The 18,332-nt window shown below is 49.0% G+C and overlaps 7 protein-coding genes across 7 annotated transcripts; 2 read left to right on the top strand and 5 right to left on the bottom strand.

Annotated features, from left to right (window-relative positions):
- Positions 1–1,770: 1,770 nt before the first annotated feature.
- Positions 1,771–2,995, bottom strand: FIBRA_01679 (uncharacterized protein; the record flags this gene model as incomplete). The annotated part of the gene is made up of 3 exons (XM_012323552.1): positions 1,771–1,912; positions 1,984–2,689; positions 2,746–2,995. The coding sequence occupies 3 exons, from the start codon at positions 2,993–2,995 to the stop codon at positions 1,771–1,773; spliced, it is 1,098 nt and encodes a 365-aa protein (XP_012178942.1).
- A 902-nt stretch (positions 2,996–3,897) lies between these two features.
- FIBRA_01678 (uncharacterized protein) lies at positions 3,898–5,153 on the bottom strand (the record flags this gene model as incomplete). Its single annotated transcript, XM_012323551.1, has 2 exons — positions 3,898–4,121; positions 4,784–5,153. 2 exons carry the CDS (start codon positions 5,151–5,153, stop codon positions 3,898–3,900), a joined length of 594 nt encoding a protein of 197 aa, XP_012178941.1.
- Positions 5,154–7,131: 1,978 nt separating this feature from the next.
- FIBRA_01677 (uncharacterized protein) lies at positions 7,132–8,584 on the bottom strand (the record flags this gene model as incomplete). The annotated part of the gene is made up of 6 exons (XM_012323550.1): positions 7,132–7,403; positions 7,456–7,543; positions 7,602–7,745; positions 7,800–7,896; positions 7,950–8,062; positions 8,114–8,584. The coding sequence occupies 6 exons, from the start codon at positions 8,582–8,584 to the stop codon at positions 7,132–7,134; spliced, it is 1,185 nt and encodes a 394-aa protein (XP_012178940.1).
- Positions 8,585–9,488: 904 nt separating this feature from the next.
- FIBRA_01676 (uncharacterized protein) lies at positions 9,489–11,213 on the bottom strand (the record flags this gene model as incomplete). Its single annotated transcript, XM_012323549.1, has 7 exons — positions 9,489–9,802; positions 9,857–9,944; positions 10,000–10,143; positions 10,205–10,301; positions 10,363–10,475; positions 10,532–11,138; positions 11,203–11,213. 7 exons carry the CDS (start codon positions 11,211–11,213, stop codon positions 9,489–9,491), a joined length of 1,374 nt encoding a protein of 457 aa, XP_012178939.1.
- A 1,910-nt stretch (positions 11,214–13,123) lies between these two features.
- FIBRA_01675 (uncharacterized protein) lies at positions 13,124–14,406 on the top strand (the record flags this gene model as incomplete). The annotated part of the gene is made up of 7 exons (XM_012323548.1): positions 13,124–13,177; positions 13,235–13,270; positions 13,339–13,431; positions 13,495–13,711; positions 13,783–14,039; positions 14,093–14,262; positions 14,334–14,406. 7 exons carry the CDS (start codon positions 13,124–13,126, stop codon positions 14,404–14,406), a joined length of 900 nt encoding a protein of 299 aa, XP_012178938.1.
- Positions 14,407–14,992: 586 nt separating this feature from the next.
- Positions 14,993–15,594, bottom strand: FIBRA_01674 (uncharacterized protein; the record flags this gene model as incomplete). Its single annotated transcript, XM_012323547.1, has 4 exons — positions 14,993–15,175; positions 15,235–15,330; positions 15,396–15,446; positions 15,502–15,594. 4 exons carry the CDS (start codon positions 15,592–15,594, stop codon positions 14,993–14,995), a joined length of 423 nt encoding a protein of 140 aa, XP_012178937.1.
- Positions 15,595–16,431: 837 nt separating this feature from the next.
- On the top strand, positions 16,432–18,235 carry FIBRA_01673 (uncharacterized protein; the record flags this gene model as incomplete). The annotated part of the gene is made up of 11 exons (XM_012323546.1): positions 16,432–16,678; positions 16,743–16,813; positions 16,870–16,915; positions 16,978–17,089; positions 17,143–17,156; positions 17,212–17,318; positions 17,467–17,679; positions 17,732–17,825; positions 17,879–17,982; positions 18,033–18,115; positions 18,169–18,235. The coding sequence occupies 11 exons, from the start codon at positions 16,432–16,434 to the stop codon at positions 18,233–18,235; spliced, it is 1,158 nt and encodes a 385-aa protein (XP_012178936.1).
- Positions 18,236–18,332: the final 97 nt, after the last annotated feature.

Here is an 18,332-nt window from a genome sequence, read left to right as displayed (position 1 = left end):
ATCGGCTAACTCCTGAAAATGTGTATTGCGATCCTGAGAGTGTAAGAGTCGCTGACAGCCAGGCGGATCAGATAGGACATGCGTCTACAAGCTCATGATTGCTCCATTAGACGGTGCTTATGAGGGAGTAGAGCCACATACACTTTTTGTTTGGTTCGGAGCAAAATACTGACATTTGCTGAGATTGCATGTGACATGATCATCAGAACCTACTGAATGCTAGTATTCAGCATGAATATCGCATAAAAAGTGCGCTGCGCGCAAGTTACAAATGGTGGGTGAAACAATCAATGACAAGACTATGCGCATTCGACGAGGGTCGGCTGACCGCGAATATCGGTTCATTTGCTCTGCAATCTTCCTTTCAATCTTCCATCGACCCTATCGAGAAATACATTCCGGAAGATCCCAGGAATTTCTATAAAAGTCAACGGATAATTAATTCCAGGGACCACGGGTATTGCCAATCAAGGAACATCACGATACAACCGTTCTTATTGGCGCACCCCGCTGAATAACAGGGCTCCATTTGATACCATTCACTGGTGCAATTTCCAGAGGTATTACTTAAAATGACATCATTTTTCGCCTGCTGACTGCCGGAACACAGACAACGTACAGCATCAGCAGCAAGTCTTAATGCACAGGCCGACAGCGATCCGCTATCCTAAAATGCAATAACCACAGTGAGATGATACCGAATCCGCTCACGTTGCGGGAACGTGGATGACAACTCACTTAGTGACGCGTGTGGATTATCAAATTTTGAATGGAACCGATAATCTGACGGCAGCTAGCCTGGACTCAAGATGTCCTCCAACTCACGTAGATTGAATCGACGACAGCCAGTGCAAGTGAAGCGAACAATTCAGTCATACGTCAGTCCCCCAATAGCGGAGACAGCCGTCTGATGCTGACTTCATCAAAGTACTCATCAGCTTCGCCACAGCCTCCAGGGTGCTCGAAATCTTTTGATCGACGAAGCGGGTAGGCATAGAAGTGATTATAGGAGACAAGAGATTGATGTGAAATCTAGGGACTTAATAGCGAATAAAATTAGCCTGTTGAGGTGTTATTCATTACCGCGGAAGTTTGTCCCCGTATGCACTAGACCGACAACATAGATCAGGATTTTTGAATCGATACCCGAGCATGCCCAGGAAAATGGCCGCTTATTGCCCTATTCAAAAGTCCTTAAAGAACCAATGGGCGAGCTTACCGCCCGAGGCTCGTCAACAGTGCACTCGCAGAGGTAGACTTGTCGACAGCGTCACCGCTGCGGTGGACCTAGCTCCACTTCAAGCGCTACCCCGAGGATAGCCCAGATATCGGATACGGAAACAGAATAGGACGGGATTCTGTGGGGATGCGGTGCAGAATCAAGTGGCTAGCGTGCAGCAGTTGTGACCAAAATACTAATTCCATGACAAACAGGAGTTTAAGACCTTGATCCCAATCTTTTGTTTGAAACACCGGCGCAATGTGGAAATCATGGAGCTTGCCTGATCGTCTTCCGTCTAGTTGGGCTACCTGTAATCAATATTTAGTAGAACATGATGCTGCCTCGTACGAAAACTGACATACAACAGAGACTAGCGATCAGGTAAATCCAGGCTTCATTACCTGCTAGGCCAAAAAAGAACAAACATTGATATATAAAAAAGAGATACTTTCCACGAAGATTGAAACCCGGTCGGCCGCTGACACGAAGAGACAGGATTACAAGCGCGACAGTGGTCGGGAGTCTGGCAAAAAATAGTGATATTATATTTAATCCTTTCGTGACGTAGAGACAACTCCACCCGTAAGAGTACTCGGTAGCTCCTGATCTCCAATCGCAGACAAAAGTGCTACAGACCCTCCTACGAGGAGGATGAGCGCGACCACTGTACCTGTTAAAAGCACAAAAGGTCTTTGAAGGAGGCAAAGTAAAATATCCAACGTCAAAGCCAGACCATTCAATTATCAAGCGACTGTACTCACCCACTAACATCCTTTCGCTCGCATGAATTTCCGGCCCATTTCTCTGTGCGTCCCTGCGCGTCCTTTGTTGCCGCACAGGCACAGACAAAACACGTTCTCCCCGCCTTCGTAGCCGAAACGCATTGGCCATGCCCGCTGCAGGAATTCGTTGAGTTCCCGCACACCTCCGCAGAAGTGAAACATGTTGAGACAGCATCAATAGGTTCTGCGGGACCCGCAATGGGAGGGGGAAGCGGGCTCTGTGGTGGCTGAACTTGGGTACCGTCCTGGCGCTTTAGCTGTTTTACAGAATCCGGGATAGTGACAATCGCAAGCTTGAGGTCACGCTTCTCTACAGCGCTCGAGATGAAGCTCCGAATGGTCTCAGATGCGAGGTGGTATTGTTCGCTGTCACGTCCATGTTCCTCGGCGAGCGCAGAGAGCCCATTCAGTTCGAGAGCCGCAAACTTGTCCGTAGAGAATTCGTTGGACTCCAAAAAATCTACAAGTGTTGTCATCTCTGACAGGAATATCTGGCTTGCGGAAGAGGGGACTGAGAATATATCGATGATACGTGGGACAGTGGTTGGTAGAACTGGCTCAGAGAATATTTGGGAGTATGCATGACGTGCGCGGTCGAGATATGCTGGGATGAGAGAGGAGAGAGCAGATGGCGAAGATGCCAATGTCAATGAGAAGGATTCTTTTATGTTGATGGGGATAGCATCTGCGTGGAGGATAGTTATGAAAGCAACGCAATGAGCTCAAACAGCCCATACACACCTTCTGCGGCGTCCTCACTCATGCTAAGAAGCAATGAACTGCTTGGCCCTTGTCCAACGAAAGCTTTCTGGTGGAAGAAAGTATCATCATCTCCCAAAATTTCATGATAGTCCAGCCCGAGATGGCAAGCAAGTGCAGCTCCAGCTTGGGAGATTGAAAGCAATGGAGGAACAGAAGGTTGTGGGTAAAGATATACGTGAACGGCTTCAGACACGCCTGCCAGTAAGAGACATATAGACGCAGTTCTCATGACAAACAGATGAGCAATGCACTGCCGCAGTCTGCTGCAGTACGGTACAGTCGATGGCCTTGAGCCTCCCCTATATTTGTTCATATTTGACCTGTGGCGGGCATACTCTGTAACTGCCCTAACACGTATTGTACTCAAACTTATTCTATACACCTTATCCGAGGCAAATACTATACCGTGCAGTCCGTGGATTTTTGTTCTAAATCCCGCCATCATGTATTATCTCATGTGTAGTTGACTCAGTCTTTCAAACTTGGGAATGCTTGTCGGACTGGTACGCTGACGTGCGCGCGCCTTCTAGCTTCAAGTTCCTCCTGTCGCAGGACGCCTTTCGAGTCTTGGTCCGACTCGGGTCTGGCTGGTGGTGTATCTGCCACGAGACTTACGCGGGACGCAGCTCACCAGAGTGTCAAGCGGCTGACCGGCCAGACATTGACACTCATAATAGCGACGGAAAGCGATCTGTTCATACCTCGAGTTCCATGCTGTACCTCACCTCTAATTGCTTCCATTGACCGATGTAGTAAGATATTACACTCACGCAAATCAAAATATGATGCTATCCAATGCGGTCGCACTGAGAACTGACGTCGAAGAGATTTGTAGTGGCGGTAGCGAATAATCATACCGCCCGAGGAACAATAAGTGGTGAAAAAGTGGCCTAAGGAAGGTCTTCGAAGATACAGTACAATGTCAAAGGATGTCGATTGTTCCCGCTAAAATGTGTCCGCGCGTAGTAACTAGCCACGATTCATAGACGGCCGCACTATCTGCTCTGCTTTAGGTCCTCGCCTAATATTCAATCCGCACAGCTAGCGACTAAGCATATTTCCTGCCATGAGTCACCATCCAGAAGATTGTAGGCCCATCCTAAACGTCACTTACTGCATACCGGGATGTCCCTAAAATTTTACAACCTTCATGGAGGGTGTTGCCGACCGTTTCGGGAACGACCTAATGATCCCAGTGTGCGCACCGACCCTGATGTTAGCCTTCCTTTTCAGACGCTCCTCCGTCTTTTCCGTTCGGTCTACTTCGGCATTTCGACGCTTGAACAGATGGAAATCATCCTCGTCTGCGCCTGCATCGAGGCCCGTTCCCAGGAATAATGCCGCCGAAGCCACCTCTGTGAATCACGATCCAGAGAGATCAGATGAGAACCCCATCGAAGCACGTATTAGATGAAGACGGACCATTCTTTCGAAGAGAACAATTCTTAGCCAAATGTGATGTTTCCCCACAGAGTTTACAGCATCCACCATCTGGATACACTCCCTTCGCTTGGTTCTCCGGACACGATGAAGCCAGATGGCCCTGTCGGGAGCACACAAAGCATGAAGCAAACGGGTGTGGATTTTTCGGATTTGTGAGCTCTTTACATCGCGAAAGATTATGTCTCCGAGAGCCGCACCTGGATACAAAGTTTTTGATTAGTAGATTGTAGGAGAGTCCAGCGTAATTCCAGTCTCCAGACGATGTCGCATTCAACTCGAGAGCACGCACCTATAGCAGATGCCGACTGCATTTTTGCCCACTTTCCTTTGGGGAGTGTCTTCCAACTTTACCCCTCCCTCTCCCTTTTCATCTCTAATCCCACTAGCAATAATCTGAGTGCAATCCCGAGCAGTGTGGCCCATCGCGCGGCAAGCGAAACAGACGGTCTCTGATTCTCGCTGCTCTTTTCGCTTCAGCCGTCGTCTTACCGAGGCCTCTTTCCGTGCCTCTTCGATTGATAACAGAATTTAAGCACCAACCATAATTTTCATGCGCGGAGAGAAGCACGCTTACCCTTATAATTCTTCAACTTCAACGTGCGCTTGTCGTTGGCATCTTTCTTAGTATTTTTGCTTCCGCTACTAGATGCACTTCTGCTTTTTCCGCTTCCTGTTTGTTCCCGTTCATTACGGGGGCCGGCCGTCAACTCGACGGATTCTCCTGGAAGCGAAATTTCACCATCCGTCGCGGTGTCTTCCTTGCTTTTCCTTCGCTTCTGAGGATACAGCCCATCCTCATCTTGCTTTATCTCCATCTCAATCGCATTGTGTTGATTCGCATTGGCCCGGATCTCTTGGACGGTAAGGTCAACCCGGCGTTCTTTGTGATTAAGGCCAGCTTGCAAATACGTTCGTTTGCGCCCGACGTCGGTGTATCTTGTCATGAGGCCTGAATACAACCGGGCTGGCTCTGAGGAGGTCGGGAAGCTAAGACTCAGTCAATCACTGAGAGTAATTCCAGGTCGTCGTCCGAGCCGTCTGCCTTGACGTCACGTGCTGAATCACATTTCATCCCAGTGGGTCCGTGTGGGTCCACCGAATCAGGTCAAAAACATGTCTCATTGAACTTATCTTGAACTATCGTCGTACTTCCGAACAACTACATTCTCACGACGTTGTTGCAGGATTTTCATAAACCACGTGGCCATTCTTGTCGTATCCTACAACGGTATGTATTTTCCTAACGCTCTCCTTCTGCGGCACAATGGGATATTCCGACTCGTTTGAATCCACCAGGTCTACTTTTATGAACCCCTGAGTCGGCACGTCATCCTCTTCCAGTATTGGTTGGACTGACTCAGAGTCGGCTCGAGAAAGAGAACTAACTGCAACTTAACACCCGAAAAACCGGTTGGACGTGGACCACTTCCATAACACTGTCCGCCTTGAAAACATTTTTTTTCGTAAGCTATCTGGATGAGTCTCTACCTCCTGCGATCCTCACACAGAATCAGGTTGTACATATCTATGCTCATCGATCCAAATTTCTACCAACTCTTCCTTTCATAACTAATAACACTTAAGACTCAAGTTGGCAGCGATTGGTGCAGACATGTTATTGAAATCAACATTGCGCCTTTGCCATCAGTGCAATGATGTCTAGTGCGTGTGACTGCTCCATAATGCGCTTTCCCATTTGTGTGTTATGCGACTTTGACGCAGTGAACATCATCTTCTATACTTGTTTTGTCTAGAAAATGTGTTCCAACAGGCACTGCGGGGAATTCATTTCCAGGTTATGCTTAACAGTCTCATGCGCGAACGGTGCATGAGGCATGAGGGATCTACGCCTCAGCATTCTCCACATTTGACTCTGGGCTCCTCATCATTGTCAGTTGTGTTTTTATCACGCGCACTACAGAACGTGCAAAGTGTCCGACCACTATTTCGCGGCGTATAGTATCGGATCCCCAATGTATAGCATTGATAGTTGGGTGGATTGTCAATTAGAGACTATTTCTACAGATTCTTCTCGACTGTATGGGGCATGTACGTCCCTTGTGGGCGTATATGCAGGATCTATCTTTCACTCTGGCTATTCATGCTGTAGGTCTTTATGTCCATCAATACTCCCACGCTTCAGCTGACAATTCGAAATGCAGGGTCAATTCTTGGTTTTACTATGTGAAATTAAGTGGCAGACGAAGCCGAGTTCTACAGCGAGCTCTATCTTGCGATGATCAAAGTAGGTGCGCTTACATTCGCTACAGTTGATTCGCCTGATACAGGGGGGGTGATATTCATCTTGTACAGTGGATAGTTTGATGTTTCCTGTGCATCTTTTGTCCGATTGTTGACCGGTTATATGATCAACTCCCAATACCACGGTAGCCATAGGCTTAGTTGAGGAGGCACAATAGCTTCGATAACGAGGAGGAAGTTAGGTGCAGGTTGTATCTATCCACCATCACATTGTATGACCGCAGTGTCTGATTAGAAACCTTCTCTCTCGCCCCATCTTAGTATGAGGCTCAAGCTTGCCTACTTCATGGGGTCCTTTGCATTCCTGACTGGCACATCCATGACGCTCTGCTTGGGGTCAGGATTGGATCTCAATAGTAATGAACAACGGCAAGGAACCCAACTCAATCAGCACTGATCAATTGCACTTTCAGTCTTCTGGAACTTATATTACACCAGCACGATCCTTTGTTAGCGTAGCATTCGAGATGAGGCTGGCGACTGAAGACCCTCCGAGTATAAACCTTCGATGCTCATATACCTAGCAATCCCCAAATTGCATGTTCCGCGGACAACAAAACGACCCAAAAAACTACATGTTTAGACCATCATATTTAACCTTTCAAGCTAGCTTCCAAGTAACCAAGCTAGCATACACCCATCTTGCGGAAACACGTTCGCCTACTCGGCGTTCGCACCTGGTCCCGCACGTCCATAAGCCCATTCGCTCACCATCACTCCCGCTATGGCGGTCAGAGGTGGAATCCTGAACGGCACCTCTAGCTGATCTCCGGGCATAGTCGATGCGCTGCTGTTGGAACCAGCGTTGTTTTTGATGTGGTCCCTCTCATCCTGCGCATCAGCCATCTTGCGATAATCACGACCACTGAGATGCATTCCCTCATTATGGCTTAAAATCGAGAGCACTTCTTCTCGAGTGTACCAGCGCGCGTCTGGAATCCAGCTGAGTATTGACAAAATAATATAGGCATAACAAATGCACACCATCAAGCTCATTGTCGAGATCTGTCTGTAGCGGCTGCGATGAGTCGGCAGTCGCAAAGAAACCAACCATTAGGCTGGCGGGATATGGCTAGAATTGGCATTAGGGAGGCTCCAACGTACTATCGGAGGAATTGAGAGACACGTACCCACGGCTGACTGGAATGATACTGCACGTCCCACACCTTCACACCAGCTTCTTCCCACATTTCTCGCTTGACCGCATCCTCAAAAGATTCGCCTGGCTCAATGAAGCCCGCCATGGCAGAGTAGAATTTCGCAGGCCAGTTCTTCTGTAATATAAAGTGGGTAAACATTCTCAGAGTTACTCCGAGGTCATCACTGACGTTCCTGCCAAGCAAAACTTTTTCGTTGGCCTCATCTACTATTGCCACAATGACCACGGAGTCAGTCCTTGGGTGGCTGAAGTTGTGCAAGCCCTTCCTATTGAATAGTTAGCGCATTGGGTGAAGTGATATTCACTGAAGTCCACGAACGCAGTAGCACAAGGTTTCTTCCCAGTGTTGTCCGCCCATGGCAGTAGCGAGCTGCAGGATCTCTTCCATCCTGCCCAGTGCGAATACGAGGGAGATCCGCACGACGGGCAGAACTAAACATCATCATGCGGGAGGTTGCGCCTAGTTACCTTTGAACGACGTACCTTGTTGCGGAAATTCCAGTCTACCATGGTCCTAGCCATAGCGAATATGCTCGCATCGAACGCATCGAACATCGCCATCGCGCCCCTTGGTTCCGCGAAGGACAGTTCGGCACCTGCCTTGCCTGCTGCAGAATTCTGCAGCGCAGCGTCTAAGTCGGTTTGTTCAATGCCAGAGACATCTAAGGAGAAAAACGGTGTTCCGCTCAGATTGGCGAGCACAGTGCTCACGTCGCTCTTGCCACTGAATTCCGATGAGGGAAGAGCTTGGGCGCCAACCATAGAATCCGGTTCATGCAGACCTAGAAAAACAACAGGAGGCCCATGGAGGCGGGAACCCTCCAAGAGTAGCACATCGTTTGAAGCATGCTCTCCCTTCGCTTGACCCTGCCCGAAGAATGGAGCTGATCCGAGCAACGGCTTTACATCAGCCGTTGTAAGCCGTGCTAGCGATGGCGACTTGGTACTGGGCATAGTCGCCATCAAGGGCTGACCTCCTTGGAAGACGAGCCATTGCGAGTTGGAAGAGGGGACAACTGAATTCAGGAACGATTGGTATGTTCTCAGCCAAGAAAGCCGGTTCAAGGGCGATCCGCCAAAAAAGTTGACAACACTGACGTGGAGCTTCAAAAACTCTATGCTACTTGAACAAGTAGTTGAATTGCTCACTTTTTCGCCATCCTCTGATACCTTCTCTGCTTAGTGACTAGTAGTTGTTCGAATGGGCAGGTACAACGAACGAATGCCGAGGAAGTTGAAAGAGCAGTCAAGTCTAGGAAAGTCAGCTGCGCTCAGCTGAAGTATATAACCTCATCTCCGTGTGCAAAATCGTTCATGCAGCAGAACTCTCCAGGAAGATGTCGGACTCTGGTCAACCGGCATGCATATCTGGTGTGGCCCGGAGAGGAAGGGAACCCGTTGGATGTGAACCGTGCCGGAGCGGTACGAACCACTAAAGCGCGTGACGGGTAGTGTGTGCTTGCCTCGGGCATGCTCGGGATCGATGGGTCATTCAGTGCAACCATTACCTTCGGACAACGCGAGAACAGGCTCAGGTGCCTTGCAGGTGTCCACTAAAGCTCACCAGTGAGAACACAAGGAGACGAATCGGTCGAGATTCGTCCGATCGAATTTGGAATGCGTCAATTATGAGAAACCGCATTTACCCGAATTATATCTACCAAGTCTCCCAGCAATGCTCACGATATCTGTAGTCATTTGATAAAGGAAAGTAGAGCCGCAAATATCTAAACTCTAGATCTTGGACAGGGACTCCCGGACGAACGCTCAATGCCCAACCGCCGCTGGGGGACCAATCAGCGCGCATGACGCGTTAAGTCTTCCACCGCACATCCACAGCTGCATCTACTTACAGCGGTTAGAGATGACCTTTGAATGATCCAGGCCCCGCACGTCGGTGAGCCCATTCACTAATCAGCACGCCTGCGATGGCTGTGACTGGTGGGATCTTGAACGGTACTTCAGATAGAGGATCAACCGCTGTCGCTCTGTCGCCCTCGCCGCTTTGTACAGCGTCCCCGGCTAAAGCGTTTGCAGTAGACACCTTCTTCACAGTATGGTCTCGCTCTTCCTGTGCAGCCGCAAGTTTGCGGTGGTCCCTGTTCGTGATATTTGTCCCATCTGCATGATTGAGGATAGCTAGAATTTCTTCGCGGGTGCACCATCTGGCATCTAAGATGGATTAGTCATTGCTTTTATGAGATCGCGGGAGATTAGTCGAAATACCGTCGAGCTCATTGTCGAGATCTGTTCGCAGCGGCTGAGACGAATCCGCAGTGGCATAGAAGCCTACCATGAGGTTAGCTGGATAAGGCTAGAGTGATGTGTCAAACAATTGAACCGTCACATTCAACCACAAACTAACATACCCAGGGCTGTGTCGAGTGGTACTGAACATTCCACACTTTAACACCTGCTTCTTCATAAATTTCGCGCTTGACCGCATCCTCGAACGATTCGCCAGGTTCAATGAACCCAGCAAGAGCCGAATAGAACTTCCCGGGCCATTTTTTCTGCGGTACATCCAGGATCATTTAGGATACACTAAGCCATCCTAGAACAAATTTGACCTACGTTTCTGCCAAGCAACACCTTGTCTCCTGATTCATTAATCACAGCCATAATAACGACGGCATCCGTTCTCGGATGGGAGAAATTGTGAAGGCCCTTCCTATATTAGACGTCATCAATGTTAGGACCGAGCAAGACTGTTCAGGAACATGAATACGAACGCCGTAGGGCAGGGCGTCTTACCATCGTTATTTGCCCATGTCAGAAGAGATGTGCAGGACAGCTTCCATCCTGCCCACAGGGAATAGACGGGAGAACCACATGCCGAGCAGAACTAGTTTCGAGTGACACATGGTTAAAATATAAAACGTGATCTGTAGGAGGCCATACCTTATTGCGCGTGTTCCAGTCAATCATACTTCTAGCTTCCGCGAATATACTCGCTTCGAAAGCATCAAGGGCACCCATCGCAGCACGCGGCTCAGAAAATGTAAATTCTGCTCCGGTCCTGCTTGCCTCAGACTTCTGCAAAATCTCGTCGAGTTTTGCTTGGTCGATACCAGTCAAATCGAGAGAAAAGTAGGGCGTGCCCTTCAGGTTGGATATCACTGTAGCGATATCGCCCTTTGCGCTGAAATCGGACGAGGGTAATGCATTTGCCTCGCCAGTTTGCGGCTCATGCAAGCCCAGAAAGCCTACTGGAGGGCCATGGAAGCGAGCAGCCTCCAGAGTCAACACATCCGTCGGAGCATGGTCGCCTGGGTTTTGTCCTTGCGAAAAGAAAGGCTCCGGACCTAAAAAGGGCCTTACGTCCGTAGATGTGAGTCGGGCAAGCGATCGTTTGGCGGAACTGGGTTCGGAGATGAGCAACGGTTGTCCAGTCTGAAAAATGACCCATCGGGTTGCAGATGCAACGGCGATAGCATTCAGAAAGTTATGCGAGGTCCGCAGCCAGGAGAGGCGATTCAACGGCGAGCCGCCAAGGAAGTTGACATAACTGCGATCCAGCCGCCAGAGCAAGCATCAGCCCTGTTCATGAATCATGATTGTCGTGCACCCACGTTTCGGCCATTCTGTACCCCAGATTCCAAGACGTGCAAGCAGCGGGCAAGTGATGCGAATGTGGGGATGTAGGGACAACGAGGCAAAGTGAGCGTTCGTCCGGAGACGGGGAACGGAGATATTCTCACTGTCCGAGCCCATGCTTACTCACTCCCGGCACCACCATCCAGGACCATCACCACGCTACAAACGGGAGATATGGCGGTGCCCGGTCAGCAGATTCCTGGCGACCTAAGAAGTGCTCAAGATAGGCCGAACTGACGACGGTGCCAGGGAGAGTCAGAGAACCGATACCTTGCTTGGTCTGCGTGTCCGCGCTTCGCCTTCGCGCCTGTCACACTGCCGTACACCCCGACCTCAGGCCACTCGTGCTGTTCCTGGCCGCTAATGATTACGCTACAAATCCCTCGGTAGCCAGACTTTCCACTCGGGCCCATATCTGCTGTACAATGGTCTTGCTCGTGGTGCTAGGCGACACTAAGTTACGGGAACCCTCAGGTCCGCGCTCACAGCGTGCAGAACACGCAGCACACCGGCGTTACACAAGAATCAAACTCGGACTCATTCAATCAAATGCTTCTGGCCCTCGCGCATTGTGCGTCGTTACGAACAATGCGTATCTTTGGCGTGGATAACGTTGCGAAGATACACGTAGGAAATGAATATGGCACCGCACCGATCATTTCACCCAGCCAGAGTCTGCGTCCACTGTCTGAATCATTGGGTCCCCCATTGTCTCCCAGATTTGGCTTGTGTGTGCTTGTGCCTGTGGATATATTTAAAGACGACCCCAGCATCCGTACCTGCACGCAATGTCTTACCTCGCTTGGCCTGCTAAAGTGCGTTGAGATTGCCGATTTGCAATTGTACACACTTTTGACTACTCCGCAGCCGATTTTGCCTGGAGATTCTGTTCTCGAGGACAAAGCGACGTTCGTACCGTTTGTTCTTCGCTCGTCTCGGCCCTGCAAAGCGGATAAAGCCTGTCAGATAATAATCATGAGGGCCTTGCGCATGAGCATCAGCCTTCCACGGCCCCTTCATGTTTCCTTTTTTGGCATCACAATGCGACTTCAACCTGTCTCATTACGGTATTCCGTATGTACTCTCTATGCTGATTTCTGCGCAATAGTTGTACACGCCGCGATGTCATGCGATCTCCGTGGCGTAGGCGGAACTCAAAGCTCGTCTTATATAAAACCGAACCTTGCGCCCGCTGCTACCCATGTAATGACCCCCTCACGACCCTCGTACGTTCCGCTCTTCGATCCCTATCTATCGGAGTGCCTTCGTTCTCACCCCGTATCGCAGATGGCATCTGACGCTCCTTCGAAACTATCTCGCCGCCGCACCGAACCCGACGTGCCGTCTCCGCAGTATGTCAATCCCGCACAGGCCATCGCAGACGCCTGGAAGAGGGAATCGCCGGAAAGCCAAAAACAATGGCGAATGGCGGACGCGAGGCTGAGGGAGCAATATACAGTCCCTCGACGTTGGCTAGTGGCGAGGAGAACATATGCAGCGAAAATGTAAGGATATGTATTCTGGGACGTATTTATCCGGCGTATCAGTACGTCGAAGGAAAAGGGCCTGCAGCTTTTTGCGGCTCTTTGGGAGGTTGATTCTAATCTTTCGACTTTCGTTTGTTGCATATGCTATTTTATTAGTGACGTTGTGCCATATGCCATTCGCTCCTTGAACCAACCGATGTTGACTTAAATCTTATCTCATCGCTGCTCGTCAAGCGCGCGCGATGATTGGCTCTTTGATTGATGTGCTGGACAATCTGAGATTATCTCTCTACTTAGCCCGAGTCACAAAACAGTTTGCCGCGTCCTTCCAGCTCGTCTCCAGCGACCTCTTCCTCTGGTTGTTTTTGTGTGATACACTCTTTAACGTCTGCCACTAGCCCGTCTCGCCATGTCGAAGACAGTGATTGACCTGACCGCAGGGACTGCAGGAGGAATCGCGCAGGTATGTAGCTACTGAATCGTGTATTGGGGCTGTTTATAAACATATATTGCATTGCAGGTGCTCGTTGGGCAGCCATTTGATATCGTCAAAGTGGTATGGATGCAACACGTATCGCTCTGGAAGTTGGACTATGTGATAAACCTATTCTCTCGACTCTCCAGCGAATGCAAACGGCTCCAAAAGGAACTTACAGCGGAATGCTGCACTGCGCGGGAGGTATTCTGAAGAACGAAGGTCCTTTGGCTTTTTATAAGGTATGTGGATTTATGATTCCCTAGCAACTATTCTAGTGTTCATGAAATACGTTATCTGTATAGGGCACCTTGACGCCTCTGTTAGGCATCGGTGTCTGCGTCTCGATCCAGTTCGGCGCCCTGGAGTCGTCAAAACGCTTTTTCGCTAAGAGAAATATCGAGAGAGGCATAGGCGGTCCTGATGGGTTGTCATTAAGTAGCGGGCAACTATTCGCAGCCGGTGTGGCTGCGGGAGTTGCCAACGGTGTTGTATCAGGCCCTGTAGAACATATTCGTATACGTGCGTCCACGTCTACTTTACTCTTTTCTTGATGGCTTCAATCCTGATGATACGTCATTCTTCTAACATAGGTTTGCAAACGCAATCCGCGACCAATCCTGCATTCGCAGGACCCTGGGACGCAATAAAAAAGATCTACTCGTCATATGGTATTGCAGGGATCTACAAGGGCCAAGCTGTCACACTCTGGCGTGAATCTGTTGGCTACGGCATCTATTTCCTGGCATACGAGAAGCTCATGCAACATGAAATGGCTAGTAAAGGTATCCGGCGCGACCAGGTGAATCCTGCGCGCACTGTCCTTTTCGGTGCCGCGGCAGGGTATGCGGTATGTCCGCGTTGTTTCCCCGAGAACATCTACTTCATTGCTTGTGACTCTAGCTTTGGGCGGTGATATACCCCATAGACATGATAAAATCACGTATGCAGACCGACGGCTTCTCTCCCGCGGACGGCCAAAAATACAAGTCGACCTTGGATTGCGTGCGTACCGTATGGCGAACAGAGGGTATCGGTGCGTTCACTCGCGGTCTTGGACCTACTTTGATTCGGTACGTGTCTAATACTGCAGATGTATCGTTCCCGACTTGTCTGAGACATACGGCTATTCGCTTTGTTGCAGATCGCCCTTTGCCAACGGGGCGACATTCTTAGGCTTCGAGATGGCCATGAGGTTCCTCAAACCATCAAATTGACCATGACTATTCTACACAGCAAGGAGAAGTAGCATACATCTACTAATAATCTAGAATTTTAAAATGTGAGCTTAGAGCGTTGGAGTTTGGTTAAACTGGTTGATTTTTCGACTGCCATCTGAACGAATAAAACGTCAGCTACATAAATATGCCTTGCCCCGTCGACGCGATAATTTTCAATGTGGGATCCAACGGCACTCGTACGTATGATGTTGTCTTGTCCACGACATGCACATGCGGTAAGGAAGCCCATGGATTCAATAACGAACACGAGAAGATTTGTTATGTGATCACGTACTATACCTGTAGGCACTACATTCCTATATATTGACTTTGTAACTCAGAACGCCCCCTGGGCACAGTGTAGTACATTGTCAATGCTAGATATATATATAGTGTATACGCTGATCAGTGATGCAACGTTATCCTGAATCTTGTGTCATAGGTATTGAGTGTCAGATTTTGACCTGATGAATGTCTCCCGTTTATGTCTTGAAATATGACGATAGAAATTGATCAAGCAAGTGAATACACATACAAGTAATATATTTACAATTGCATCCTAATATCCTACACGGCGAAACAGTTACAGTACACTCTTAAGGATGGAGTCGCCCTCAACGAGGATGCAAGGACCTCCGTAGATTGCCTTATCCTCGAATCCGTTCTCCTTGATATATCTAATGACAGCCTCGTCTTCCGCTCCTGGTTGCAGCCAGACAGCAGGGATATTCAACGTCTTTGCCTGCTCAAGCAAGCTCAAAGTGATCTAGACGAAGCCACAACATCACTTGAGATGTAAATGCTGTAGAGTTTACTGTAACTTACCTTAGGATTTGTGATAATGCTGACAGATGTCTCTGATGGACTGGGAAGATCGACGAGCGAACGTACAACCTGGACCCCCTCTAATTCATCCTCTTTCTGCGCGTCCCCCAAAGGGAGTCAGTGTCTGAGATGAAGAAACTTTCAGAGCGAGACTGGCTAACAGGGTGAACAGGCGTAACAGCTTTGTCTCGCGCGAGGTACCATTGAAGGACCTGGTTATCGGTGAGTTACACAATGTTCGTTTTAAAGAAACACGAGTGGACACACCTTCGTTCCCCACTTTGACTGGTCCTTGGACGCACCTACGACAGCATACTTAGATGAGGATAAGAATTTCCGTTTCACTTCTGCATCTGCCATGATGATATTTGTATATGTCGCCGAAGAGGTGAATATGGTGCAAAACTCACCGCGCAACTGGCGGCTTTATCAATGAGGTAAGATAGCTCTATCAGCAAGTCACGCAACTCGAACTGCGGACATAAGGGGATAGCTAGTCATGAATCGCCATCTAGTGAACGCTCCATAAATACGAATTAAAGGTCCTCGCTGATGCATGCGACGGGGTGCGTGCAATATGTCGACAGCCTTACGGAATCGAGAGCTGTCCTCGCTGAGATTTCTTGTAAGGCATGTGACTTAAATGGCCCGTGCGCCAACTGACAGCATATATAAGGCGGTCCCGCACATTGCATTTCTTCATACTTACCTTGATGGCACAAGCCCCTTCATGTACCCGGGTTTGTGGGCTATAGGGGCCTCTCATAGTACGGCGACCATGTCCTCAGGGGGAACCTGTGGTTTGTATGGGCTCCGGCTCATGCACCGTCTCAATATTTTCCTGTCCCACTTCGGCCCTCGGGCTGGGTGGGCCTTATTTTTTGTCCCTTTGCTGTCATAACCCTAACCCCATGGCAAGTGAAAGTAAATTCTTTTGTCTGTTCTTCGCTGCGATTATACCCGATAATCCCTCCTTATCCAAATGTATGTTAGCTCCAGCATTCTTTTGAGTGTAGTGCGGTTGCCTTGTTTGTATATAAGATGCGGCCAAAGGATGAGCTCATTAGAAGCTACAGTGATCTGGAGAGCACCCTTGGTCTGACAGTTACTCTGAGTCTGACCTTCATCATTGTGGCCGGGCCCCTTCTAACATAACCTTTACCTGTCTGCAGCGGGGTTGTCCTCTGTTCACCGGTAATGGACTCGGTGGACTTTCTATCGATGCCTGGCCTGCATATACTGTCATGGATACATTTCCCAGAGCGTTCAGTTGCTCGGCACATTCTCTATGGTGTGATCATTGGAGTCTCACTGTCGTTGACATCAACTTCACTGGTGGCATACTATCAAGAGCGCAAGAGGCTACGTGCCACTAGGCAATTCAATCTGCGTCCAATTGAGCTTCGGGGCGACGAGATTATTAAAGGAGTTACTGGTCTCATTGGTGTGTAATTTGTTTGTTTGGAATAATCTGCTCGATGCTGCATAGAAGCACCCAAACATTATAGGAAATACTCCATTGGTGAGAATCAACTCTTTGAGTGACGCTTTAGGTGTAGAGATCTTAGGGAAAGCTGAAGTGAGTCTTGTACCTACCTGCCGTATTTGCTTTTCGGGTATTCAGCAGCTAGGTAGTTCCTAAATCCTGGAGGGAGTGTGAAGGACCGAGTCGCTGTGCAGAGTGAGTATATGCGCCTAGCCAACCGTATAAATACAGCTGAATTATATACTGGCCATCTATAGTGATTGATGACGCCGAACGTCAAGGTCTGCTGCGCCCACATACCGGTTCTAGAATTTTTGAGGGAACAGTGGGCTCTACCGGGATATCTATAGCTACTGTAGCCAGGGCTAGGTAGGTGTCAATGATTTCGTCGAAACTAGCACGTTTGATCAGCAGACACGCAGGGGATATGAAGCGAGTATGTATCTTCCTTGTTTAAACTGACATACAGACATTTTGATATTTGTCAACAGCTATTATCATGCCAGACGACGTTGCAGAAGAGAAGGTGAAGGCATTGCGCGCTCTCGGCGCCGATGTGGAACGAGTCAGACCTGCCAGCATTGTTGACAAGAAACAGGTGCGCGTCCCGTTCCATTATGTGTCTTGATTGGAAGATGGGATGAGCTCAATCATTCTGATTTCATTTACATGAGTTTGTTGTGCGTATCGCGCATATTTTTGCTGTAAGTAGTACTAAGTACATTTGAACAAATCTGCTATGATAGAATTTGGCACGAGAGCGGGCCAAATATTTCGGGTTGGAAAACGGGCCGACAGACCACCTGCCCCGCGCCCACTTGCTACCCACTCCGAGTTCTTCGGTTCTAGTGTCCACAGCAGCAACGGATGCGTTAGGAGCAGAGCATTATGTCATGACATCTAATGACGAAGAAAACTTTAGGACTGGACCGCGCGGTTTTTTCGCAGACCAGTTTGAGGTACTTATTCTGTGTTACGCCAAAGGCTTGTCCACGTATTGAACTTGGGTAGAACAGGAGTAATTACGAAGCGCATTTTGACGGCACGGGCCCAGAGATCTGGAGACAGACGAATGGGAAAATTGATGCCTTCGTATCTGGCGCAGGTAACTCAAGCAGACACGTAGTATGAGGAATTGCTGAGAAGATCTGTACACAGGTACGGGAGGAACCATCGCTGGGACGGGCCAATTCCTGAAATCAATGAACGAGGACATCATTGTCGCCCTATCCGATCCCGACGGTAGTGGACTGTATAATAAGGTGATAGCGAATACTCATGTCACCTACATTGAGCTGATTTCCGTGAGCAGGTGAAGCACGATGTAATGTTTGATCGAAAAGAGACGGAAGGCACCAAGAGGCGCCACCAGGTAGACACTGTGGTTGAGGGAATGTAAGGCTTTGAGTATCCCCTTGATACACATTGATTACACTTTCACTGCACAGAGGAATCAACAGACTAACAAAGAATATGGAGCTTGCGCTTCCCATCATTGATGATGCTTTCCGGTGAGGGGCCCTCGAGCGTTCGTCAGTTGCACTCGCTCACATCGGACTGGTGCATGATACTATGTCGCCGCCACACACTGCAGGATTACTGATGCGGAAGC

The sequence above is a fragment of the Fibroporia radiculosa genome (assembly GCF_000313525.1).
Source record: "Fibroporia radiculosa TFFH 294 genomic supercontigs, scaffold800, whole genome shotgun sequence".
Taxonomy (NCBI): Eukaryota; Fungi; Basidiomycota; class Agaricomycetes; order Polyporales; family Fibroporiaceae; genus Fibroporia; species Fibroporia radiculosa.
Note: the sequence above shows the minus strand (reverse complement) of the source record. Positions and strands in the feature narration are given on the sequence as shown.